At 38.7% G+C, this 27135-nt stretch overlaps 2 protein-coding genes across 14 annotated transcripts in view; both read left to right on the top strand.

Annotated features, from left to right (window-relative positions):
* slc23a2 (solute carrier family 23 member 2) overlaps positions 1-10369 on the top strand; it is a 48645-nt gene extending 38276 nt beyond the window's left edge. For all 7 annotated transcript variants that reach the window (XM_055011681.1, XM_055011683.1, XM_055011682.1 and 4 more), the window contains 6 exons: positions 686-842; positions 2021-2168; positions 2291-2396; positions 3557-3824; positions 4742-4837; positions 5263-10369. In XM_055011681.1, coding sequence (XP_054867656.1) covers positions 686-842; positions 2021-2168; positions 2291-2396; positions 3557-3824; positions 4742-4837; positions 5263-5540 — 1053 coding nt within the window. In that variant the 3' untranslated portion in view covers positions 5541-10369. The remainder of the gene's footprint in view (positions 1-685; positions 843-2020; positions 2169-2290; positions 2397-3556; positions 3825-4741; positions 4838-5262) is intronic.
* A 966-nt stretch (positions 10370-11335) lies between these two features.
* Positions 11336-27135, top strand: part of rassf2a (Ras association domain family member 2a) — a 50549-nt gene continuing 34749 nt past the window's right edge. For 4 of the 7 annotated variants that reach the window (XR_008601997.1, XR_008601998.1, XR_008601999.1 and 1 more), the window contains exons 1-11: positions 11336-11530; positions 15524-15573; positions 18382-18455; positions 19230-19305; positions 19549-19700; positions 20584-20699; positions 21803-21945; positions 22200-22353; positions 24216-24337; positions 24499-24596; positions 24748-24827. Coding sequence is in view for 4 of the 7 variants with exons in the window: in XM_055011358.1 (XP_054867333.1) it covers positions 18403-18455; positions 19230-19305; positions 19549-19700; positions 20584-20699; positions 21803-21945; positions 22200-22353; positions 24216-24337; positions 24499-24596; positions 24748-24817 (984 nt within the window). In the remaining 3 variants the exon portion in view is untranslated. Of the gene's footprint in view, positions 11536-11579; positions 11599-15523; positions 15574-18381; positions 18456-19229; positions 19306-19548; positions 19701-20583; positions 20700-21802; positions 21946-22199; positions 22354-24215; positions 24338-24498; positions 24597-24747; positions 26896-27135 lie in introns of those variants that run through there. The other 3 variants (XM_023267445.3, XM_055011357.1, XM_023267460.3) reach the window with 3 other exon arrangements.

Below are 27135 nucleotides of genomic sequence, written 5' to 3' on the forward strand. Positions count from 1 at the left end.
AAAAAAGGAAAATTGAGTTTCTTTAACTATTTACTTTACAAAACTTGTAGAAATGGAATTGACGTACAAAAGTTTTCAAGTGCATGTAGGTGTAATTGAACTGGGTGAAAAATGGTAAATGTTACACACTATTGCCCTTTTTCTATTTGTGTTTAAAGTTATTTACATACTTGTCTCCTATCTGCTCTGTGTAAATACAACCTGCAGTTCAGCCAAAAAGTCCTTGAAGTTTTGTCATGGGACTGTAAGTCGCAGCTGAGTTGGTAAAGGCTTCACACAAGTGTGAAGCAAGGAGTGCAAAATTCTTTGTGTTTTACAGAATCTACTTAATGCAGAGGGTTTATTTTTAGTTGATTTTTAAATGGCACGTGTAGAATAAAGTGATTTTGATGAAATACCTTGATGTTCAGGTTGGATTTGGTACAGTTTTCTGACATAACAACATACAACAGATGAGTATTTCAATGACCGCCCCTAAGTTGGAAAGCAGGCTATTTGTTTTTCATTGTTTTTACAATTTCTGACTCTAAAAAATGGCGCAATTTTGGCTTTAAAAAAAAAAAAATAGACAACATGCCGTTCAAAGTACGACAGCATTTGAGGTTCAAAAGGTTAAACTTGTCAAATGTGTTTACGTCATTTTATTTGAATGTCTTATGAGTGTTTTCTTCTCTCTTGCACCCAGATCATAATGGCCATCCTGGTGTCATGGCTGCTGTGTTTCATTTTTACTGTGACTGACGTTTTCCCGCCGGAGAAGGACAAGTACGGTTTCTACGCTCGGACAGATGCACGTCAAGGAATCCTGGCAGCTGCACCATGGTTCAAAATCCCCTATCCATGTAAGTGTGTTCAGGAGGAGGAGGAGGAGGAGGAGGAGGAGGAGGAGGAGGAGGAGGTGGAGGTGGAGGAGGAGGAGGAGGAGGAGGAGGAGGAGGAGGAGGAGGAGGAGGAGGAGGAGGAGGAGGAGGAGGAGGAGGAGGAGGGAGTGTTATACTTGATGTCTATTAGCTGTGAGTGTTTCACATACAGTATAATGAACTGGAGTAATAATAATCTGTGAGGTGGCAGTTTAAGATTAAATACCACTACAATGACAAGCAGCTGTCATAATGATGTAAAACTACTACTATATTAAAAAAAGGTAGTAGGAAGGGGTGTAACGGAATTTAACAATATCACATACAACATGTGCAACAGAAATTACTGCCACTGTGATATTTCATTTATATGAGCAGCTCAGACAGAAACCAGTAAACACACTATATACAGAGGATTGAGACTAGTTTTGTTGCATAATGTAACATTACGTAAATAATAATAATAACGTTATTTATGTAGTACTTTTAAAAACAAAGGTTTACGAAGTGCTTTGATAGACAAAGAAAAAGCAGGCTACAAAGTAAAATGACAGGAACTGTGACAACAAAGCCAAACAAAGCAAGGCGAAACTGAGGTGAAATTACCATAAAGTTAAAACGAGAAGACAGAACTGACAAAAAAACAGAATGCAAAATGTCAATATTAATAAATACAAATTAGATGATAAAGCAATAGAAAGATGACATCACATAGAAGCAAATCTTTAAACATGGGTTTTAAGAAATTATTAAAAAGAAGTTGTTTTTACAAGCCTTATTTCACATCGTTCCAAATCTGAGGGACCCTGATGGCAAAAGTACCTTTCAGTCTCCACTTTGGAGCAGTTTACTTGTTCAACATTTCAGCTATTAGCTTGGGTTCACGAGTAGATTAAAAGTAATGCATAAAATCCTAAAATCAATTCTAAAATGAACAGTGAGCCAGTAAAGGAAAGCTAAAGTTGAGTGATGACAGGATGAAGTTGAAGCAGCTAACAGTCTTCCTAACAAAATAAAAAATCTGACAAGTAAAGTGTTGACATAAAAGCACTTTTCTAGATATTCAATCCAACAACTTTGAGTTTTACTTGTTTTTATTTTTCCTGTTTGAATGCAGATGTTTCTCACCTGTGACCCACGCTGTGTTTTTACCTCTACAGTTCAGTGGGGAACTCCGTCTGTAACAGCAGCAGGCGTCATCGGCATGATGAGTGCTGTGGTGGCCAGCATCATCGAGTCCATCGGAGACTACTACGCCTGCGCTCGCCTTTCCTGTGCTCCCCCACCTCCCATCCATGCAATCAATCGGTAACTCTCCTTTACCCGCCTCCTTATTCTGTCAAATACTCCTGTTGATTATGAATCATAGCATGGACAATTTACTGTCTGGTAGACACCCTAATTATGTAGCATTTCCTCGATGTCTGCAGGGGGATATTTATCGAGGGTCTTTCCTGTGTGCTGGATGGTCTTTTCGGGACAGGAAATGGCTCCACGTCGTCCAGTCCAAACATAGGTGTCCTGGGCATCACTAAGGTTACACACAGCTTGATTTTTACTTACATTTTGACTGTATGTTATTTTGTCTGCATCTGTGTTGATTCATCGTTTAGTCAGTGGCCTGAAAATTAACTGCCTACACTTCTTCTTCTGCTTCTGAAATGTGATTATTTTATACTTTTTACTTGTTTTCATATCATTGTGAATTTAACATTTCTTGGTTTGACACTATTGGTTAAACACAAGGACCAATTTGAAGAAGCTGCCTTGGGTTCTGGGAAACTTTGATGGGCATTTTTAAGTTCTCTGACCTTTATAGACAAAATGGTAAATTAATCACTAATGAATTAAAGTATTAAAAAGCCTTAAATTCAGATCCCACAAAAAGGCCTTCGAAAGTATTAAAACGTCTGGAATTTCCTTTACAAAGGCTGTCGACAGCCTTTTGTATGTGGTTGTGGACTGTTGGGTGACTTTGTACATCTGTAAACTGTATGTGAATCTGGTGTGACAGGACTGTGTGTGGGGGGCTTTTCAACCCTTTTTGTGGTATTTGAATCTGCACCATCAGACCTATAGCCAACACTGTTTTTTGTATGAGTCTATGAACCTGTCCATATATTATGACTGGAAGTAACAAGTGTAAAAATAGCCAAAATATGGTAAAAATGAACTTCAGTTGCATTTTAGTTAGTCAATCAATGTATCGTTTTACATAGGTCTAGGTCATGTTAATTGATTAAAAACTGCTGTTAAACTGCTTGGAAGAAACTCATATGCAGTGTAAATGTCACTAAAATTGTGTACTAAACCATCTGACCCCAAGCAGTGTAGACCGTCTTTACTCCTGTCATATTTTTATTCACTATAGGCTAATTTTTCACTGCAATATGTAGCACTTTGATGGGCACAGAATAACCATGATTAGAATTCGAGAGAAGTCAAAAATGCAGTATAACAAAGTTATAGTGACATAAATAATACAAAAAGGCTCTGTTAAATAGTGTTTTTTAAGGTACCCTGCTCTTTAAACCCACTGGTGGGTTTTAGGGTTCAGAGGATTAGTAAATAATTGTGGTCCTTACAGTCTTTCTGGGTTCATTCCTTGATTCGTGTGATCATGAAAAAGATTTGAAGCTACAGTCTGTGTGGTGCTGAAAAAAACTTTAAGTTGGTGTGACATTCCTTTCCTCCAGGTGGGAAGCAGACGTGTGATCCAGTATGGAGCTGCCATGATGCTGCTGCTGGGGCTTGTGGGTAAATTCAGTGCCCTATTTGCCTCCCTGCCTGACCCTGTCCTGGGAGCTCTGTTCTGCACCTTGTTCGGGATGATTACAGCAGTGGGACTGTCCAACCTGCAGTTTGTCGACCTCAACTCCTCCAGGAACCTCTTTGTCTTGGGCTTCTCCATCTTCTTTGGTCTGATGCTGCCAAGCTACCTCAAACAGAACCCGCTGGTCACCGGTGAGTGCAGGGCAGGAATCTATAAATGTATCTATTTATACTGATCATGAACAAGAACGTTAGGACTCTGAGTAACTTCTGTTCATCAAGCTCTGCTTAATACAGAACTTGTATATGTATGAAAACATTTAAAGTAAAATTAGTTTGTGTTTCGCATGTGAGTAGCACATAGTGTACATCCTTATCCTTCCATTATCTTATGTAGTCTGCAGGAAGTTTGTGGCAACTTTTGAAAAACTTGCTTAATGTGCTGCTGTCTGAATTTAGCTGTGTTTTAGGTTTTGGGAATAGGTCAGGCATTCTATTGAAGCTGAAATTTCTTTTCTGACAGTATTTACTAGTGATGTTTCAATGAAGTTTAATTTGCCCCCATTCTGATCCAAGTTGTTTGTTATTTAGTGTCTTTTAAGCCCCAATCCTATTTTCTCTGATAATGCATACTTCCAGTATTGTAGGTTAGCTGTTGTACCTGTATTTGCCACTAAGTGTATCCGTGTTCTGGATAATATATTTATTTATTTATTGAATATATTTGTTGCACATTTTAAGTAACTTATTTGATTTTACATCCAGTTTGACAATGGATGTAAGCACATGATCAAACTTAGGCTCTTGCTGATGTCAAACAATTTAAAAATTGTCTCGATCGGCCCCAAACCTTGAAAATCCAAGTATTTCCATTTAGCTTTGTTTTGTTCTGTGTCATGTTTATTGAAGACAAAGTGCACCCACATGCTGTAGTTCTCTTCCACTTCTCACTCAGTGTTTATTCCATTGCTCAAGGCTGCTAACACAGTGATAACGTCCTCTGCTATTATTCATAATGTCAGTTTTAGCATTTGTTAGTAAAAGCCTCAACACATATTTCAGTCAGATGCTAAGCCCCTGTCTTGACTTTCTCTTGTTGTCTTTCTCAGGCATAGTTGAAATTGACCAAGTGCTGAACGTGCTCCTCACCACTGCCATGTTTGTCGGAGGGTCTGTCGCCTTTATTTTGGACAATACTATCCCTGGTAAGGTCTTTAATTCTCTCTTCTTTACATTTGTCAAACTGATAATGTTTAAAGTTTGTAGCTGCATGATAGTCACGATATTGTGATAGTAGTTTGCAGAACACAAAGCATTTTTTAAGGAAGAACATCATAATAATATGTAACTGCAGAGCAGGTAGAACTATGCATATACAAGCGGAACATGCCAGCAGGTTGTATATCTGATCTTCAAGGTTCGTCTGAGAGAGCTGGAAAATGTGGCTGGGAAAATGTTACCTGGGTGTAATCTACTGCCACCTGGACAATCAATAGAGGACTGATGGGCAGATGCCGTTTCTTGACGTCTTCAAAAAGATCACTGGATTGTAGCAACAATGGAAGACTCGAAGATCATGTTCCTTGTTCATTTGGACTTTTGTTGATTAATCTTTACCTTTTGTTTCTAGGTTCCCCTGAAGAACGAGGCATCAGGAAGCTGAAACGCGGTTCTGGTCTCAGTGCAGCAGAACTGGAAGGGATGAGATCTTACGATCTGCCGTTTGGAATGGACTTCATCCGCAGATACCCAATCTTCAAGTACATCCCTATCAGCCCTGCATTCACAGGCTACCAGTGGGGGAGGCTAAAGGAGTGCGGCAGGAGCAGAATGGGACACGGGGATGTGGTGAAGGGAGGAGGAATGGGAGGGGAGGGAGGCACGGCACCAGGGGAGAGTCGGGTATAGCCAACGGGCTGGAGAAATCCTAAATGTTGCTGAATTTGGGGAGCAAGGGATGGTACACTAAGATGAAATGATTGGAGAGTGGAGGACAGAAGCAGCGCTGGATTGTGTGGAAGAAAATGTGATGCACCCACCCCCTGTCAGTATGTGTTTTCTTTAGCTTGTGTCGGTCTTTTCCCACTTTCCACTATGCTATTTTCAGCATGCTATAGCAAGTCAAAGCATGCTATAAAAGATGTCACCGTGCTGAGGCTGGTCGGTGTGCGTGCATGTGTGTACAGTATGCAGTAACAGATAACGGGTTCGTGCATTAATTTACTTGCACTTCAATCCAGAGGGAGACAGATGAACGTCAGTCGAAGCCGATCGTCTGATGAGTTGCTGACTCGTAATCGCTGCTAACTTGTACTGCCCAAGTCATTTTTATAAAACATATTCTACTAAAAGCACAGTAGAATGGATTATGTCAATTGAGGATCATGTCATGAGTCGTTCGCCTCTAGACTTGTTATGCAACCACGTTAGAGAAACACGCAGACACACACACCGACAGCCTCACCAGCTTGAGCTCTGCAATGCACGACAGGGGTCATATAGATTGATGGAAGTAGTTTGTTAGGTGCCCTTAGCCACGCAAAGTGATTGTGAGATTTATTTTTGCACTATCTGCCTCCTGAATTGAAAACCAGAATGTCACTTCACGGCCGCTCCCTGATTTCTTCAGTTAAAGCTCCGCAGAGACCCACTTAGCAGCACATCACGTTTCATGTTAGACAACCTCACATCTCTGTGTTTTCACGTAGGAGAGACCTAATATTCACAACACCTCCACGTGATTGGGCAAAAAAAACTCACTAATGTGTCAGTTTACATCTTAGTATTAAGCATTGGTTACTAACTAGACCAAAACTCTACCCTTCCTGAACACACTCTTGTCTCATTTAGCTATCGAATGGGGCTTGTTTGACTTCACTTTGGAGCTAAATTAATTATTTAAGAGTTTTATGTATATTCAACAGCCTTTATTTGCTTTACATGTTGGCACTTACATAATGACACAAGCTTTTCATAATGCATGTGCTGCCGTGCTGACAGCGGTGCATTTGCAAAAGCTACAGTAACGCACAAAGCATGATGGACACGTGGCCTTTGTCAGGGAGACTTTGTGTACATAAATACTGGGCTTAAAACAGATACACAATGACAGGAGAATTAAATGTTCTTTGTCCAGTGACAGCAGAGATCTGTGGTCCTCTCCCAGTTTTGAGGGGTCACTTGTTCTCTGTTTTTAGCAGTAATGTGAGTTAAAGTAGGATTTACAAAGGCAGCACCATAAATAATGCACACCCATCCAAACCCCTTTTTTCTATCAGTGCGGCAGCATAATCGTAACAAGAAGTAAGGAGGGTTTTTTTTGGAGTGTTTAAATGTAATACGAGGAGTTCCTTTGTTTTGTTCTCTACACTGACTCACACTAATGTGTTCTTGCATCAGCCGATCATGTCTGCTGCTGACAGTTGTCACATATTTGATGGTGTTGATGACTTTCCCTCGCATTCCTCCTCCCATCCTCAGTCATCTCCTCTCACTCTCATCCCTCTGCAATTCGTTTACTGGAGGTATTTGTTACTGCTCATGTCTGTCGTATTTCAAGCTGTGGCAGCTGGTTCGGCGGAGTGACGCACAGCTTCAGAGCATCAGCAGCCTAAAACGCTGAAGAGTGAATCTTTTATTTGACCACACTGTGTGCCTCTGCTGCTTTAATTGAAAAGCAGCAGTTTAAAAGTTACCATAGAAGAGTTTGCAACAGTATAATCAAGGAAAATTGTAGAAACAAAGAGCCGCACAACTGCTAAATATTTAGCCCAGCTGAGACTTTTACTAAACCAAAATGCTTAAAAGCTCTTTTTTTTTTCTTCTGACTTTTCTGTGTCCTCATATACCAAAACTTTTCTTTAAGCTTGGCTTTTGTTGCTACTGAGAAACTTTAGTTTGGAAATTAGTCTCACCCCAAATTTCTCCCTTTTTATCTCTTTTGTTGAAGCTATTTATTTATTTATGAGAAGAAAGTTGTTTAATGATTGCTAGAAGCAGGTTTATGTGTCTCTTGCACAATGTTGAAAGTATATTTATTATTTTACTCATTTATGCCCTGTTAAAACAAGTGTGGCAGTTATCTAGCCGCTGCTCCTGCATTCGGCCTCAGCTGCAGTTGGTGCTTTTAGAAACTCACCTGGTGATGACAGCTTTTAAAAGTAGTTACTGTTGTACGATGTAAGCTGCTTCAATTTCATTCCATTAATATCGTGTTGTTTTTAAAGCAAGAGAAAAAAACACTTACAGATGTTGAACTGGATAGTTTAGTCAAATCTCCATTTCAGGGCCTTTTTACTACAAGTACTGTTTGCACATGTAAAGGTGCCAAGAAGATCAGGGTCTGAGTGAGTAATGCTCATTAACCTGGAACCCTAAAATGTCACTATTGTGCTTTTCCAGTTTTATAGTCAAGTAAGAACATTTTTTTTGTTGTTTAATGGCCTGAAGACGAGTGGCTAAAATGCTTTGTGACTGTATATTGTTGACCATTAGTATCTCAGAGTATGTCAAGCTTTAGCTGCATTATGACTTCCCCACTGAGACTCTTATGATTCGGTCACATTTAACATTTTCTCACCTTTTATCCAGCAGTAAATTGCATCTTTAAAAGTATTTTTTCTACATATGTAATATTACAGATGTTTGCTCAGGACAAACCCAAGGTTCAAATCCAATATTTCCACAGACTATGGTGTAGGACTGAGTAATTAATCGTAAATCACAGATAGAAACAATGCAGATGAGGATATGTATTCATGCAGGGTGTGTAAACCAACATTTCTACTGTTGGGTCAACGATTTTACAAATTCATGGCGTACTCCTTGAGTGACCATTAGCTTTTGACAGTAGCTCATGATTTCAAAACTGTTACTGAGTTTATATTGAACTGAAGCTTCACTTTTAAATAAATGTACTGAAAATCTGATTGCAGTCACAATATCTGTCAGAAAAAAATGCAATTAGATGTTTTTCCAAAATCATTTAGCCCATATTGTTATGATTTTAGCGAAGCCTGTAGTACTATACTGACAGACCAGCATTAAACCAATCTTTGTATCCTGAACAGGAGCTTAAGTGAGATGTTAAATCTGCTTTCATCATATTTACCACTAATGTTACCAAAATAGTCCTAAAATTTTCTTTTTTGTCATGTAGAGTCGCAGATTTTTAATTTTTTATTATGCCTTTATTAGGTAGTGGAGAAAGGAGCTCATACTAGATTTCAGTTAATGCCGGAATTTTTACTTACATCTATCAAAACGCAATATGCAATATAGTAAAATGCAAACATTTGCATTGGTTCTAGAGCTGAAATCCCTAATCAGGTCACAAAATGCAGTATTTATGTGGAAATGTTGGATTTAAATGTTGGTCCCACCCCATTTAATGATCATCCTGGGTAGATGGTGAGAAACATACGGAGCGCTCAAGTCACAAAAGAGGCTATTTGGAGACCACTGATGTGTTAAAAAAAAATGTATATAAATCTAAAATGTCATTGTCTAAAGTTGGCTGTGCTCAGGATCTGGATAGCTGTAAATACAGAGCAGCGTTGGTAAAATGAGCGGCGTCGTTGCTGGCGCGCCGGCTGATGTTTTGACCTCCCTGCCTTCACTGCGACCTTCCTCCAGGACCCGGCGATGATCGAGTAGACGTCAGACAGCAGCCGCAGTCGGTTTGGCACCTGTCCCAGTGGATTCTTCAGTACATGCACACATGATGATCACATGCAACGACGTTTTCTGTGTCATATCATGTTCATCCAACCAGCACTTACTTCTCCCATCACACAGTCTCTCCTCTCTCCACACAAACTCTCTATCTCCCCTTCCCTGCAGTGAAAATATATTGGTGTCCTCTCATATTTAGTGTACCTGGTTTTCTCACCGGGAATTCCTACTGTTGATGTGTTCTGGATGCGGGAGGAGACACCGGCTGGCTGCCTCATTAAGAGCCTTGTTGGAGTTTTGGCAGCTGAGTGAACCTGCCTCATCACTTAACCTCAAGATGAACATCAGATATCTCTGTGCCTAAAGGCAGCCTCTACTTGATTTTAACATTTACCCTCCAGTTTTTATCGTACTTTATTATTTCAGCATTCTGTACTCATTGTAGTTGTTACAGAATCAGTCGAGTTACAGTTAAAACTGTTGGTTTTTTTTGGCTTCACGTCAGTTTAACCAACAGATGGCTCTTAAGAAGGCGGCCTTAAGGTGTGTAACACAAAGACATCAATCCCTTTCAGTTATTTTGAAGGGGGCGCTACCTGAAGCATATACTTCTGTGTATTAAGTGTTTTATCTTTTTCAATGTTTTTGTTTTTTATACATTGTTTTTATGTTTTTGCAAGCAGATATTTGTAAGAAACAAAATCATACCTTTTAATCTTAAATCATGCTGGAAAGCGCACCATCTTGTACTTTTTATTTAAAAAGTAAATACATTTTGATCCCATTTTGAATCTGTGTTTTGGTGGAATCCTTTTGTTGGTTAGGACCTTTTACATATTGTATTTTTTTACTCTAACGTTGCTTTCTGTCCATGTTAACACATTATTAGTACAAATCAAAGAACAAGCTGAAAACTTTAAACAGATGTTTAAAAAAAAAAGTGTATATTTAATGGAGTACAGTTTGCTAAACATTCTGGAAGATAAATTGTGTAAACTAATTGTAGCAACAAAATGTTTTATTCTCTGTTCCTAAAACTATTTAATAAGATGTTACAGAATTCATTCAGTCTTTTGTCTTTTTTCGTCACCAGTCCTGGTGGTGACAGTTCATTTCTTTTCACTGACGTGAATCAAGGAAAACTAACCAGAATTTTCAATTTCATTATTGGACAGCTTCTTTCATTTCTCTTTTCTCTGCAGCACCATTGGTTGTGTAAATTCTGGGGAAAAAAAGTAGCATTTGCCTTCCAAATATGATTTAACTGAATATAAAAGGTAAAGGATTGACCAAATATTCATACGCTATTTAGAAAGGAAGAAATAATACAAGCTATTATCATAAACCGATCACTTTTTTTGTAACTGTTACAGCTCTGGAAATACAGAAGGCCTCTGTATACGCTATATTTTTCAATGTTACCATCAAAAAAAAGGGCATTTTATGATATAAAACTACCCGAAGTTGAATGCAGGAACCCCGGTTTCATGTGGTTTGTTTGGGAATATGAGCTACTAATGCACAGTACCAGCTAATATAGTAAGTTCCTGCAGATGGGCCCTGCTTTCTACTGAATCCTGAAAAGAAGCCCCCCATATTAAATCTAGTTTTAAGTAATGTGATCCTCGACACAATGCAGAGTGAATCCTTATTAGGGGCCCATTTACCAGCCGCATCCCCAGAGTTTCATGTTTTAATAAATTTAAATGTCCAATGGATGACAAGGCTGCACATCTTCCTCTAAATATGTTTCTTTCCTCTCTTTGGGAAAATTCTGGAACAGATAACAGAACATGTTTTAAGTTGTACTGACAGACTTGTTGGGACCTTGTGCTGTGTGTCTCCAGTAAATCAGAGTTTCCATTGATTAGCTCTGCCTGCTGCTCTCTCTCTGGACTCTATTGTTGTCCTCTTTTCATTCATCTCCGCACGCAGCGCTAACAAAGGCTCGTCAGACTCGCGTTCTGATTGGCTCCCTGCCGCGGCCGCGCGCCGCCACCGCCGCCGCTGCCGCGAGCTCCTCTAGAACAGATGGACCGCTCGCGCTCTCCTCCTACTTCTCCCACGAGCTCCTGGATGCGCGGCGGCTGCACGCGCCCCTGCTGATTGTTTCCAACGGCAGCAGCACGAGCGAAGAGTTTAACGGTTTTAACGGGAAGAAGGAGAAGAAGAAGAGGAGCACCGAGAGGAGGAGGAAGAGGAAGGGAACCACCGAGGAGAACCGTGTAAGGTGAACCGAGAGACGAGCTCCAGAAGTGGGCAGGAACCAGACGGAGGGCTTCGGTGTAGCTAAGTAGGCTGGTCGTGATGATGTGTGTGGGTTAGATGTGGCGCTACGGGCTGGGTGTAGTTTGATAGCGCGGTTGTTTGTGCCAAAACAAGACTTAAAAATGTTTTTGCCGCATAAAACACCAAACAGCAACATGTATTTATGTCATAAAAGCACAGGCGACACGCACATACTCCGAAAACCTCGAATTTGACGCGTTTGTGTAGCGTTTAACTCACATGCAGTGATAATAGGCACAGACCACAGCACTTTCTGTGATGCTCCAAGCTAAATCTCCGACAGAAAATGCGCATATTGTCACATTTGTTCTCGAGCAGGGAGTGCACATAGCTATGATTTAGTAAAACAGATTACATAACGAGCAGTAGATAGTTAAAATTCCTCTCAGCGAACGTAAGTCTGGCTGGATACAGGGAGTGTTAAAAAGTGATGCTCACTTAAATGCCAGTGTATGTAAAACTGCAGTTTAATATCATCCTACATGCATAATGTTTAGCTTTTCTGAGGTGGGGATTCAACTTTAAAGCCATTTTGAAGAGTGTATAAACAGCACCATCTCCAAAATAATAATAAAGTTGAATTACCACTCCAATTATAACTAGAAAATCACAGGTGGGATTATTTGCACAAATTGCACTAAAATTGTTTTTATGTAGGTGGATCTGATAAACTAACAGCTAAATATTCCGCCTCAGTCTCATCTGTAACATTTAACCAATCCATTTTTGCTTTTGGACATGTCAAGTGCCACTTAAGATTGTAAGCAGTTTTAATTTAATTGATATGCAGCTGCAAGTTTGACCTGTATTTGTGATTTTTTTTTCCCCCTTACAAGTAGGATTATTTGCATAAATATTTCACTAGAATTAGTTTTACATGCTTTTGAACTTGTCAAACCCTATTTTTTTTTTATTGTTGTAAACTATTTAATTTTTTTGATATGTAGTTGCAAGTAGACCAGGATTTACAAGTAGAATTATTTGGACAAATGTTGCACTACAACTGCTTTTATGTAGGTGGATCTGATAAACTACTAGCTAAATATTCTGTCAGGTAGCCATTATTTTGCTTTCTCTTTTGTTTGTTTTATAAAATGCCACACAACAAGCGCTGACATCTTAAATGTCTTGTTTGTCGGTTCAAACCCCAACTTTATATAATCAGTAGAAAAGGTGATAACAATGGTTAAAAAGCAGGGAACAGTGATTTTCTTCTATTTTTGCTTGACTACTTTGATTTAGCCACATACTTGCAGAATAAACCTCTTGTCAAATGACTAGTTGTTTCATCTCCACTGTCGGCTAAGAGGAAAGAGTAGTTTGAACTTGATCTTTAGAATCTGAGAGTCGTATTCAGATTCAAGTCAAGCCTGGCAGTGTTTTTGACAACTCCAGTAGGCCTAACAAGGAGCAGGACAGACAAACACACTATTTTTGGCTCAGTGTTTGTGGGCTAGCTGCTGGAGCTCAGATGTTTTCGGTGTTGCTATGACAATAGTGAGGCAGAGCAGTAGTAACGTGGAGGATGAAGGCAAGGGAGGTGGTGTTGGTGGGCCTGAACAGGAGGAGGTTCGGCACTATTCATCGTCTGTTTCAACCAAAGACGTTGACAGAGGAGGTTCAGAGGCAACGGGGCAAAAGGGCAGAAAACAAGCGTGCATGTGGGTCAACTAGAGGCAGAGAGTTGGGGGGAGAAAAGTGAGGAAGTTGCGGTTTTAACAACATGTTGGATGGCTTCTAGTCTTTCACAAGGCAACATAAAGCAGATGCAAAGCCAAAAAGAAAGAAAGCCAAATGGAAAAAACAGGCAGCAGAGAGGGGAAAATTTTCCAATCAGAAAAATTGGACAGCCAGTAATACACTGAGTTACTGTGGTAGAAAACAACTGAGCAGATGAAAGTGAATGAGACATAAAGACGCAGAGAAAGAGGAGAAGATGGAGGCTGAGGATTGGCTGACGTAATGAGGCACAGGGGAATTTAGGCAGTCAATGAATTCTACATTTGGAGTTGTCCAGTACAGAGATGGGAAACAGACTGGGTCAGCTGTGGGTCAGTCTGACTGCTTTATATGCTGCTGTTGGCTCTGCTGCTGGAGTCTCAATGCCATACAGATTTTTCTTTCTGTGGAGACAAGTTCCTCTTGTTCTAACAGACAGAACTGTCAACGGTTTGGAGATGTTTTGGTTAAATGTCGAGGTAGTTTTTTCAGTTTTATAGGCCTTGAAAGCCATGCAGATTCAGCTTATGTGATTTCCATGTTTTCCTGAATGACATTCCTTTTGAGGAAAAAAAAGTAGAAATTCCTATCAGTATTTTGCAGCAGAACTGATTTTACTTTGAGGTAGTATTCCCAAACCGTACTAGGTTGATAAAATGATCTTTGATGTGGATTAATGGCCAAAGAAGTACAGTAATTAGTTGTTCATTTCAGTGAGCTGCAACTGTTTGCTCTGACAGTTGTATCATCAACTTAGCTGCCTCTAAAGTCTTCTCCTTAGTATATTTCAAGGAACTTTGGATTCTTACAACCTGTAACAATCTTCATCTATCTGGTACGTAGATATTTATCAGAATAATTCAATTATTTTTAATCTCACTTGATTTCAGTTTGAAGGCTTGTAGGTCAACAAAAATAAACAAACCTATGTCTCTACCAGACAGCAATAACATTTAGACCACAATGCTGAAAAAAATGCACAAAAATACAATAGAACAGTTAACTGAGGGAATAATAAAGCCTTTTTTTAAAAGATTTTTTTCGTCTTTTATTTTACAGAGTAGCACGAATTTAGCATCAAAAACACTTTGGCATCATATTGGCAACAGTATTGAGATGTTCCTGAGTATCTGGCCCTGCTTAACTGTAATGTAGCCTTGAATGGACAGACAAAACAAAGCTTGGTCACAATATTAAAACAAGAACAAACCCTGCACAATATCTAACCTCATAATACAACATTGGTATTGCACTCTGATAACTCCCAGCTCTGTCTCCCAGCTGAAGAAAACAAACGTGTCGCCAACAGCAAACACTAAATACATTTATTATGATGCTCTAGCAGCAGCTTTAAATGTTAAATGTCCTTTTCGATTTTTATCTGAGGAGCCTGAGGCAACATTAGGGAAGGATCAATTTTGTGATCGGATGGCAATTTGGTTGACCTAAAGTTCACATTGATCTTGTGACTTTCCAGACAATTGCAGCTTTGTTTTGGACTAACCATCGGCCACATGTCTGCCTTCGACCGCTGGCATCGCCCGTTAATGAATCTACGAGCACAACCGCCTTTGACCACGACTGTGATATTAAAGACTAATGACTTTCATTGTGTAGGTCAATGGTGAGCTTTTGAATGCTTGACAGGGCTAATATAAGTGCTGAAATATTGATAGACCTTGGCATGGGGCTTGGCTGATTGGTGTTAAATATTTAATTCATCCACAATAACTGAGCACATTTATTTCAGAGATTGACAGCGTCAGGCTATTTATCAGCACTGTGTGTTTAAAGCTGCTTGTCAGGTCTTTTGTTTACACTAAACTGTTTAGGTATGTGTCTGATCTCAGTATTCAGAGCCTGATAACGGTGTGAGGCAGTTTGTGCATCTACTCATGCTCATGTGTGTAAACTCCGTTTGGGTGTGCATGATAAGTCATAGGTGCAGCTTGAATTGAGGAAGTTTTGGGCTGTGTAAAGGCTAGTGTCAGTTTCCTGTGTGACTGACTGAGTAAAGGAGGAAGTGAATTGACGGAAGGGGAGCACTTCCTTTAAGCGCCCCCAGTCTTCCTCGTCTGTTTGCTGTCACACTCAGAAGAAAAGATCTCTGTGGGCCGTTTTAAACTGACACCTGAGTCATACAACTGCTAATATCTAAGGATACCTATAGAGACTACCTGCCTAACATTTCGCTGTCTGTCTCCAAACAGGCAGCTCCCTGTCTCTGGTGACTCAACACGATCACACAGTCTTCTCTACGGTAAGATCGCTTATAGTCTTACAACACATATTTATGCTGTATTTACTGCGTAGGCATGTCTCTGACTTTTTATTTTAAAAATGTGTGAGTTGTGTTACAGAAGCCCTGACTTGTGGAACAGAGAACTGTGAAAAGAAATCATGCCTTGGTTTTGCATATTTTAAACTTTTTACCACAAATAATGTTTTTTTTTTGATGCTGTTTCTCAGAAATCTGTATCTTTAATCTCCCTTTCCAAGCAGCTCTGAGGCAATGAAACCAACAGTGAAAATTACTGTACACTTGTATATAAACAAGTCTCTAATGTCCAGTAATTGATTTCAATACCATATGGAATATAATCCAATCCAGTAGTTGCCTGTAATTGCAATAAAAACAAAAAGACAAGACAAATAATTTACAGGCATGTTACCGCATGTCTGCACAGACGTTTTGACCCCAAGAGGAAGTTAGATGAAAAGTCAGAGGATCGCCAAAGTTGCTGCAAATCGCTGGAAGGGAAACTGGAATGTCTCATTAAGTTTCATGGCAATACATTCAGTAGTTCAAATTTCAACTTCATGATGACATATATGGGATCACTAAAGTCAGAAGGATTTATCCCCTTAGTCCTCTCCTCACATCTTAATCCCTCCCACCAGAGATTTTGTGGTGATTCAGTGTGATGAAGTATTCATTTCAGCTGTTTGTGATGCCTCTCTTATATGACGGATGTGGAAAATGCTTTATTGAGGATACATCAAGGATAGACTTGTGCATCCTTGCCCATAACTCCTCCAGCAAGCCTCTTTGCTCTGCACTCCTCAGGATGCATTTTAAGAATTGAGACATCCTTTGTAATACAGCTCCTGGATTGATTTCCAGGTCATGGGCAGCAGTGCAAAGGACAAAGGAAGCTGAAATTTGTGAAATGAGATGAACATATCGTCTCCAGAGCTGTGTAGCAACCAGCCACATACACACAAACAGCTGACTGCTCCTCTGAGTACAGACACATTGCAGGTGACATGACTTGAGCCAAAACTAAATTACCAACTTAAACGTCGATTTCCGGTTATATTAAGTCACATCAAACTTCTACTGGAAAGAAGAATCGCAGAGCTTGATTGGATTGTAGGACGACAGTTGCCAGCAGACATTAGGAATAGGTTTGATTGTGCTTTTTTAATTTTTGGATCCTGTGATGTTTAATCGGAACTGCTAATTACATGGAGATCTCTTGGCTTCAAATCCTGAAGACGGCCCTCACAGAAACGAGAACGTCTTTCAACATCCATTTTCGATTCCCTCATCTTTTCAACATATACTCCAGTTTAATCAATTTTAGATCATACTCCTCCTACACATACTCTTACAATCCCGTCCGTTACATCAATAACCACTTTTTTAGGATATTTGGGCAGTTCTTATTTAAGAGATGTCACTGAGGACTGTAAGAAAGCATAATGGGACATAATTTGGAACCCTTTGTTTTGGTAGTTTTATTTAATTTTATGAGATTATAGTGAACTAAAGTGTATTTGGAAGTGTTTCTGAGATAGAACATTTTAGTTAAAAGATCAGATTGATGACTTTTGCCCTAAGCTTTTGTCCTTTGAGTTGATAAATTTCTTTTGCCCTAAGCTTTTGTCCTTTGAAGAGAGTGAAATGATTTCTGCTCAAAACTACCGCTAGCAAGGTTATCATCTTTCTTATGAGGTTATCTCTTTGAATGCTCTTTACAACCTTAATATCTTTTATAGCATGTGTTAAACAGAGAAGTTAGACCTACACCGCACCACTGTGTTATGAATGATACACTTAATTGTCTAGTACCTTCAAACTTCAAATTCCGCTACAGCTGAGACTTTTTAGACATTTCTTATCAAGTAAAAGGTTTGTTTATATATTTATCTCAGGACCAAATCGGTTGGCAAACAGACCGTTTGACCAGTATTGTAAGCAATAAAATTTTCCTCTTCATGTTCTAAAAATATGCATTTAAATATGCTCTTGCAAACACAAGAGTATGGACTGTCAAAAAGGTCCACAACAACATGTGTGTTTGTGTGTGAAAACAAGGATCGCAAAGATTCATGTTTCAGTAGTTTGAGCTGACTTTTTTTTTGGATGAAATTAGCAGCATCCAGTGGGTTTCATTTTTGAGATGGAAAGACTTTATAGTCAGTATTTACAAACACAAATATGACAGATGAAGGCGTATATTATACTTTGCCAGTAGCATGCTCCATGATAAATGTTTAAGCAGCTGAAATAATTTGGAGCAGTGGGTGGCCCATGTGTCCTGCACCTGTCCATCTCCTTCCTCAGGCTTCTGTCCAGCTAGTTTGACACACACACACTGTCATTCATTCGACAAAGAGGGAAAGAAAACTCTACGGGGAGATGGCAGTGTGCCACTTAGAACAGCTGCATGTGCAAATGTGCAATGTATACTTACGTGTAAAAGAGAAAGGCAAGAATTAAAGGGCAGACCGTAAGAGAACATACATCGTAAGACGAATAGGAGAATGTGGACAGCAGCTGCTGTGCTCCATCACACACTAAATGTTTTGATTGTGTAGCTAGACCAAACTAACGGTGGTTTAACTGTCAAAATCTTTAGAGGAATAGCTGACAGGAAAGTAGATATGATCTGGTGTTATTGTTTACAGTCTGAAGCTTTACTTCTTCCTCTTCCTGTAATCACTTTCCTCCCCTTCAGGCCGTCTTCTTCGTATCTGTGCTGACTGCCGGTCATGAGGAGTCATGAGACTGAATCAAATGGATGAGCATTAACTCTCTCTGTGTTGCTTCTTTGTCTTTCAGCTCCTCTCATGCTCACTGAGAATGGATGATACACAAGACTTGGTTCAGATTGGAGAGAACAGATTCATTAGCAAGTAAGATTTCCATTCCACATGTTTCTCACATGAACACATACAAATAGCTGAATGTCAAATAGATGACAAACACGTCAAATTATCCATTTTTCATTTATTAAACCGTATTAACCTTTGGTGTGTGTATGGTAGACACGTATGTTTACAATCACATGGTGTGAAATGGGAAATTAAAGCAACACACAGGTGGTTTTACAGGTTTTCAGCATGTCAGCTACTTAGAAATTTCACTGTTGGACTTTTTTCAGTACGTGGATAACTTTATACATGTAGTGTATAAGTACTTGAGTTATGTAAGAACCTTTTAGTGCCCAGCCCATCTAGACTTACATGAGCTGTTTGTTTAGGAACAATGAACTTGTTGATAATTTATGGAAAAAGCTTCAGCAAAATACATGCAATGCATTGTTGTAATATTCTATAATTTCAAATTTAGGGTTCCAGGGAAGCTCTTGTTAAAATCTAATGCAGACAATTGTTGGAACTTGTATTCTGCATATACAAATGTGAGTTTTCTGTATGGCTAATGCATGATAATTTGCATTACTATGTGTATGATTTCACATACATGCCACGTTGTGACGTACTTTGTATTTATATCAGAAAATATACTTACCAGTGCTGAGCAACTGATGTGAACATTATCATGCAGCCTAACATAAATGTCGTAATGAGGACAGGAATTTAGTAGCATAATTTTAATGCAATAGACTCTACATCAGCTGTTCCTTCAACAGTCTTTCATGTTCACTAATTCATCTTCTCTGTCCTCAGGACAACTGTCCTCTCACATCTTAAAACATACAACCTGTATTATGAAGGACAGAATCTACAGCTACGGCACAGAGAGGTAAGTGTTACCAGCTGTCTGTTTGTACATGAGTGTTCTTATTCTCATATTTTTTTTTCAATAAAGAAGTCTTAATGCCTCCAGGCTTCACCCCTGTTGTCCTTTTTACTTTTGCTCTCAGTCTTATGCAGTTTAATATACCCAACCCATTATATGCTTAAGCCCAAAGGGGTAATAACTGTCTATTGTGTGTATTTATGTCTGTCTGCATGTGCATTGATCAGGGCTTTTGTCTCCTCACAGGAAGAGGGGGAGCTGATTGTCGAGGGCTTGCTGAACATCTTTTGGGGCCTGCGGCGTCCAATCAGGCTTCAGATGCAGGATGACCACGAGCGAATACGACCACCTCCCTCCTCCACGTCCTGGCACTCCGGTTGTAATCTGGACAGTCAAGGGTAAGTCATCCAGACAGATCCAGTTACACATCAGTGACCGGAAATGGTGATACACAGGTCAGTGAGGGCAAATATGGATTCTGTCTCATTTTTCGTGGAGATATTTGTTGACATTAGTGTTGTAGATTTATATTCATGCAAGTACAGTTAGCTGAATCCTTAATTAAACACCAATTGTCCGTGATCTATAAACAAAAGTCAACCTTTTAAGCCAAACCTCTGGCTCAGTTGGTGATTTTGCCCCAAGCTGTTACAGATCAGTCTGTGTCAATAGGCCAAAACCCCTTTTTCAGCTCTGTAACCCCATTCATTAAAGAAGGCTATTCTTGTTCCCACAATAACAAGCCTCACAGGCATGCAGCTCACATTTGAGTGCTAAAATTGTATCCAATAAATGGATAAAATACCATAAAACATTCATGGCAACATTTACCAGCAAGAAAAGACATCTATCAGATTTTAATAATGTTTTGAGTTTTGAAACTTAGTTTAACACTCAACCAAACAATGCTGGTAAATTCTTCCAAAAATTACACAATACTGTAAATGCTATCAGATCTCATGAAGATATATTTCCAACAGAGAAAAACTGCATCAACAAAGAAAGCTCAAACTAACCACCACGGATGAGACGCATTTAATAAATATAATAAACAAACTGTTGCTATCTAGCAGGAAATGTAATAATTACAGTTACCTTGTTTTAAGCGTTTGCAGTCATGGTGATGTTGTCATTCCAAGCACAACACTCTAGACGTTATTAATTAATACATAAAGTTTTTATGTACAGAATATTTTCAGATGTATCTATAAAGGTTTGCCAGCTTACAGGTCCCACCTTTTGTCTCTTACAAATGCACTCTTGCTTGTGTCTTTTTGGAAGTTCCCCCAACAGCACAGATGGTCAACAGACGACACAGCAGAGCCCACCTACAGTGGAAGTGACGCCACCTGAGAGCCAACCAGAGGACAACGGTGTGACGGAGGAAGAGATAGAAGGTAAGTGGCTTAAAAGACAGTACAAGTGTTGAAACGTGCTCTGTGTTATTCTTTGGTTAAAGTAAGGATCCAGTAAACAACATTACACATTAGTGACACGCAATATGTAAATTGGTAAATTTAACTGTGTTCCCTGTTTTGTTTATGGTGTCTTGCCATGCAAAAAAGAAACGTCACATTAGGTCTTTAAGAGCAAATTAACTTGGCTGTTAAAAAAGCCTTGCTCTAGACCAAATCTCTAATTAGCTTTCGGCTGCTTTATATAAGCATACAATTACTGTTAACTGGACACCCCTCATCAACAAACTGGCAGTTTCACTTGGAATTAAAGCCTTTTTTTTTTTTTTTTTTTTTTGTTCTTAATTGTTCATTCTTTTCATCTCTTAGAGGAATATGTGTATACTTTAATAATACCTGTAATATTGTGCTCGTTTGGATTGTAAGGATTGTCTTATAATCAGAATCAGTAATTGTTTCCAGTTCTGCATAGGTGATTTACTTTAATGATCTCAGTATAATTGAATACAGCTTAAATTAACACATTTGAACGTAAAGCCTATTTTATAAAAATTGGAAGCACAAATATATGATGTCTTCTCAGGAATAATTAGTATTGTGAGATCTTAGTTTAAACTCACATTTTTTGCCTCTTTTCAGCAAATTCATCACGTCTCCATAGTGTGTCTTTCAGTTTTTCAGCTCAAAATACAAAATGCAAAGAGAGTTATTTTTACCATCTCTGTATAACCCCAGCTTTCAGGAGTGTTTCAAATGAGCTGTTTTGGTCTGAATCTAATGAATGGCTACTGTTCCAACCTTCTTCAGGTAAAACAAACTGTCTCTGTTTGAGCTGGACGGCTATTGGTTTTAGTTAGGTGTTACATAGAACCTGTGTTCAATTCTTACTTACTTATAGACTTAGAGGCATACAATAAAAGCACCTAGTTAGCTTCCCATCTTTACAACAACTGCAAATTGTACAATAAAAATGGATTGTCACAACATGGGGCCTTTTAAAAATAAGTTAACATTTTTAGAATTGCTTTCACAGTAAAGACTGAATAATAACCATTAATCTAATGGCGTGATTGTTGATTGGACAGAGGACAGTGAGAGCTCCACTCAGCTGCTCAGAACGAAGAGTGATGCCGGGGTCTTAAGACGGGGCCAGCGAAGGTCCCCCAGCGACCAGAGGAAAATCCGCCGCCATCGATTCTCCATCAATGGGCACTTCTACAATCATAAGGTAATGTCATTACCAAATGTTTGTCAGTGGATCCTTCAAAAGACAAATGATGTGATCATGGTTATGTTCTTGATAGTTCCACTAAGATTATGTGCTACTTTAAAACCTATTCCCCTTCCAACAATTTAATGTTGCTTTAATTTCTATTAAAATAATACATTAATGATCTAGTTCTGCAGACTCCACATGGTTATATACACATAAAATTATGTAGGAAACAAATTAATATTTCTGTGTTTTGTTTTTTCTCTCAGACAGCAGTGTTCACTCCTGCTTATGGTTCAGTCACTAATGTTCGCATCAACAGCTGCATGACCACACCTCAGGTGCTACGAGTTCTCCTCAACAAGTTTAAAATTGAAAACAGCCCAGATGATTTTGCCCTCTACCTCGTCCATGCAAGTGGAGGTGAGTATCCTTCATTATTACTTGTTCTAGAGTCTAAAAAGGGTTAAGCAATGTCAAGAGATGGAGTTCAGGCTCAGTTGGTAAATGAACATCTTATATGACGAAATGCTAATTTACAATTTGTTTCAGTAGAAGTGTAATTTGCGCGTTTTTTCTACCATCCTGAGGCTCATTGTTTTCACTTCATCTCAGTACATTATCAAAATCATTATACAGAGACTATAAACTTGCACAGCATGGGGGATGAATTATAATAGAGCACATATTCACACAGGTTTTTAATAAAGTTGCTTTTTTTTAAGTTTTAGATGTATTTAAATGTTTCCTGAATTTCAGGGGTGCATTCAAGTCCTGATATGAAAGCCTGACAATAGAGCTTCTCCACTGTGCTAAGACATCACATTACGTTCAGAAGCGGTGTTGTTGAGAAAATGTATCAGAAGGAACTACTCAATGTTTTTAATAACACGCCATTCATTGCAGGCACTCGAGTAAAGAACCTTAACATCTTCTTCTCTTCTTTAGTGTTTTTGTTTGTAGCGTAGTTTTGTTACTAGGCACATATACAACAGAACCTCAACAGATACATTAGTTAAAAACAATTTGTCATAATAATATTATTTTGTTGATCTCAAGAATGGAGCACAGATTTAGCTACACATTCGCACATAAACACTGTTCCTCTGCATCCAATTCAGCTGTTTACCCTCATTAGATTATCAGAACTGAGGCCTGTACTACAAAGCAGGATTATAGGTTATCAAAGTAACTTTAGGTTTAACTCTGAGTTTTTAGGATTCTGATGTAACTCCTAGCCTGCTCCTGGAAAATAGCATTACCTTCCTCGGTGCACAGATACTGAGAAGGGAAGATATAAGTTGTAGAGCTGAAAGCAATTTAAAAGACAATTCATTATTCTAAATGCGTTCTGTGCAGCAGTATAATCCTGAAACAAACGGATTAAAGGACTAAAGCCTTATAGCCTATTTGGCCTTGTAAGATTTGTATTATGTCTACTTTTTGGTTTGAATGATGTTTTTAGTTGTTCTTTACTTGCTCCCAAAACTGTTTAACACCACCAAGGTTGCTGTTTAAAGGATAAGGCTAATACTGTCTTACACGCCAGAGGACTACATCTAAGCAACACATTTATTGAACATAATATACTATAGTTATTATAGTGAGATCTACTTGTGCCCTCATTGATTTACTGAGTTTAAAACCAGCTTTATGATGCCGCTTATCCTAACTGTAGTTGTTGGGTTAAGTGAAGTCAGATAACGAAAAGAAATAAAAGATACCCTGGGTACGTTGAACTTGCTTCGTAGTACAGGCGTCTGGAAAGGCCACATCTCAGCTAGTAAACAAGCAAAAGTCAGCAAAGTAGTAACTCTGCAAAGTAATGATGTTTCCAAAATGATGCAGAGCTCTGAACAAGTTCGTTCAAGAGCAGCAAACTCTGAGCAAAATATGCTGTCCACAACTGAATGGCTTTCTTGGTTTGTTGATAACATTTTTTGTCCCACCCAGCAGTGATGTTTTGGTCGAACTACAGAATATGTCTCTCCATTATGGAAATGAGGCCTACATTTTTTGGGAGAAAATTGTTTCACAAACAAAATCATGATTACTGTCAGTTACAAACACAGACTTGAGCGTTGTAATGCAAAGAACTGACTTTAAATATGGTTGTATCACCTGAACTTTTACAAAGTTGTGCTTTGTTACTGTACAAAATATTACAAAAGCTAAGATACAACGGAGTGTTTTGGGGAATGACTGTGTGGAGGGTATTTATTTAGCTTAAATATACAAAATTTCTCATATCTTTTCTTAGTATGTTTGTGGATGTGTCGTTTCAGAGCGAGTGAAACTGAAGAGGACTGACTATCCCCTGGTGCTGAGAATAATGCAGGGTCCATGTGAGCAGGTCTGCAAAGTTTTCCTCATGGAGGAAGACCTGGGAGAAGAAGTCACATATGATGTAATTTACCATATTTATTGTAACTTTTTGGCTTGATGCAGGAACACAGAGATCTGACTCTGCTATACATCTTAATCCTTTTTGTGTGTCACCTTGCATCTACAAAATGTTCACCTCGTTTGTATTGTACTTATCATTGAAACCCTCTCCCCTTCCACCAGGTGGCGCAGTATATCAAGTTTGAGATGCCTGTCCTGCAGAGTTTCATCACCAAACTGAAAGAAGAGGAGGACAGAGAGGTGCAGAAACTCAGGAGAAGGTACAAGAAATACTGTATAGAATTAATAATATAGTAATATAATAATTGACACATTTGTTAAATGTTATGATTTTACAAAAATGTTCATATAGGAATGTTACAGGTATTTCTTTTTTTTTAATTTCTCTGTGCTCTCTTTTCAAACTTGTAGATATAATTACCTGCGGTGTATAATTGAGAAGAAGCTCAGTTGTTTTCCAGAGGGAGCGACGTGTATGTGATCAACTCACGGTGAGGATTCCCTCCACCACACCAAACTGTCAAAAACTTTCCCAGAGTTCCATATCCTTACAACCGTGACCAAGAACCATCTGGTAAAAACGCAACATATGTGTTTTCAGCAACTATCCTGCTCCTGTGAATTCCTTCCCCTGCATGGGGTATTTTTCCAGCCGGTCAACCTACAGAACAAAACATGCTATATTATGTTCATGTTGAGTGTGACCATCTCAGCAATAGTCTTGACTCACACGCATCATAAAGAGTCTTGATTGGACCAAATCACTTCATTTTTCTATTCGTCGTTACATACAGTGCACGCAGAAAGACATTCCTCTAATCCTGAGTGATCTAAACCTTTTTGCAGAACAGAACTTTGTTGAATGAGTCAAAAATGAAATGCCTTTTCTTCTGTCTTCCCTCCAGACAATATTTAAAATTAATTTAAAGCACAAACATCATGGTGTAAGGTCTTAGTAAAGTGCCTGTTTGAAGGGTTCTCAAAGCACAAAACAAACAAACTTTGATCTGTGCTATTTTTAAATTGTCGTGTGAAACATTTTAAGGAAATTTGGGGGGTTTTACTAGGAAATGCATTACTCATTACTAGCAAATGAGTGTAGCCTCAAAAGCAGGTACTAGTCAGTCCCAAAATGCACTTGATGGTTATATTTTCCTCCTGTTTGAGAATTTGTTAAATATTTAAACTGATAAATTAACTGTTTTCATTTTATTGCACTTGAGGAGTTAAATGCAGGGATTATTGAAGGCCATGTGAACAGATCATCTTCTTATGTTACCATCAGTCTGTTGGAAGTCTGAACAGACAGAATGTCTTTGTCATGTAGTTAATAATATAGAACGCTTGCTCACTTACCTCTGCAAAAGTTTAGATGTTTATTTTATATTTGTGTAACTACAGCCAGCAGCGAGTAAGACTTGAGACAAACAGCTAGCCTGGATATGTACAAAGGTGATACATAACACCTCCCAGCATCTCTGGAGCTCAATATTTAACACACTGTGTCTCAGTTGTTTTTTATTATGTAAAACGCCAACGTGTTTAAGTGACACGTTGTAGTTTTGTGGGGTTTATGTGTCAGACTATTACTTTCTGGAGGCTAAGTTTGACAGATAACAAAACAGCACTAAGTTGTATTTACTCTTCTGTTTTTGTAAGAGTGAAACAAACAAGAAATAATGTTAACTAGTGAGCTGGTGCTGGTCGGCAGATTTTACTGCCTTTGCTTTCTAACCCGCTGCTCGCTGTAGTTTCATATTTACCACACAGACATGACATTGCTATTCATCTTCTCAACAAACTGGCAGCATGAAATCAGGTAAGTATTTCTCCAAAAAATGTCACACTGTTCATTCAATGAAAGTTGTATATTTTAATTATACTGCAAAAAAAATGTAAAGGGCCAACTACAATAGTTGAAGGTTAGCAATAGCTAGAAACTCTCTGTGCAGCACATCAGTCCCATGCTCTGCGTTGTCGCTATCAAATAAAACAAGGTAAAAATTAGAAAGAAATCTACCCTGAAACAGTTTTAAACCTTTAAGCCCATTTTAGTCCTTTTATATGCTTTATTGTCTTAATCTAAAATGAAAGACTATTCAGGGTTGATTTATTCTTTTATATCCAGCAAAGAATGACACATAAAGCACAATACAAAAGTGAAATCCCACAAGACTGTGAAATATGCTGATGATCTTTCACAGAGGATGTTTTCGGTGTGTAACTGAGCATTTCGAAGCAGTACAATTTGCCTCTACGTGTACAGCACTTTGCATTCGTCTGCTTTTGTCCGTCAGTTCGATATTTCTAACGTTGCTGAAAATCTCGCCGTACAGCACATAACATCCTCAAGAGTGTGTCCATGACAGTGAGAGCATGCATGCTATATTTTTAGTGACTCTTTAAGACTTGCCTGCTTTTGTATTGCGTCTTTTACAAAATAACGAAGAAATTTTAGTCTTTAAAGTGTTAAAAACTCATGCCACTACTTGGAAAATGTAGATTTTTTTTTCGAACAATGATTGTTATTTAATAAAAAAGTTGTCTTGGGAAAACATCTATTTGTAATCTCTGTCCGCTTTGTTCTGGTCAGTGTTATATAAGGATGTGTAAATAATGTTGTACAATTTAAACACCACTTGCTAAGACAGTTTACATGCAGCATTAGTCATTGTGGATGCTTCAGGAGAGCTTGTTAAGTGTTCTGGTTTGTCCAACCAGTGGGCACTAAAATAATTCAGACAAAATTAGAAACACAAATGTAGACCCACAGGTGTGATGTCGGTAGTACAGCAGCTT

The sequence above is a fragment of the Amphiprion ocellaris genome, chromosome 6, assembly GCF_022539595.1.
Source record: "Amphiprion ocellaris isolate individual 3 ecotype Okinawa chromosome 6, ASM2253959v1, whole genome shotgun sequence".
NCBI lineage: Eukaryota > Metazoa > Chordata > Actinopteri > Pomacentridae > Amphiprion > Amphiprion ocellaris.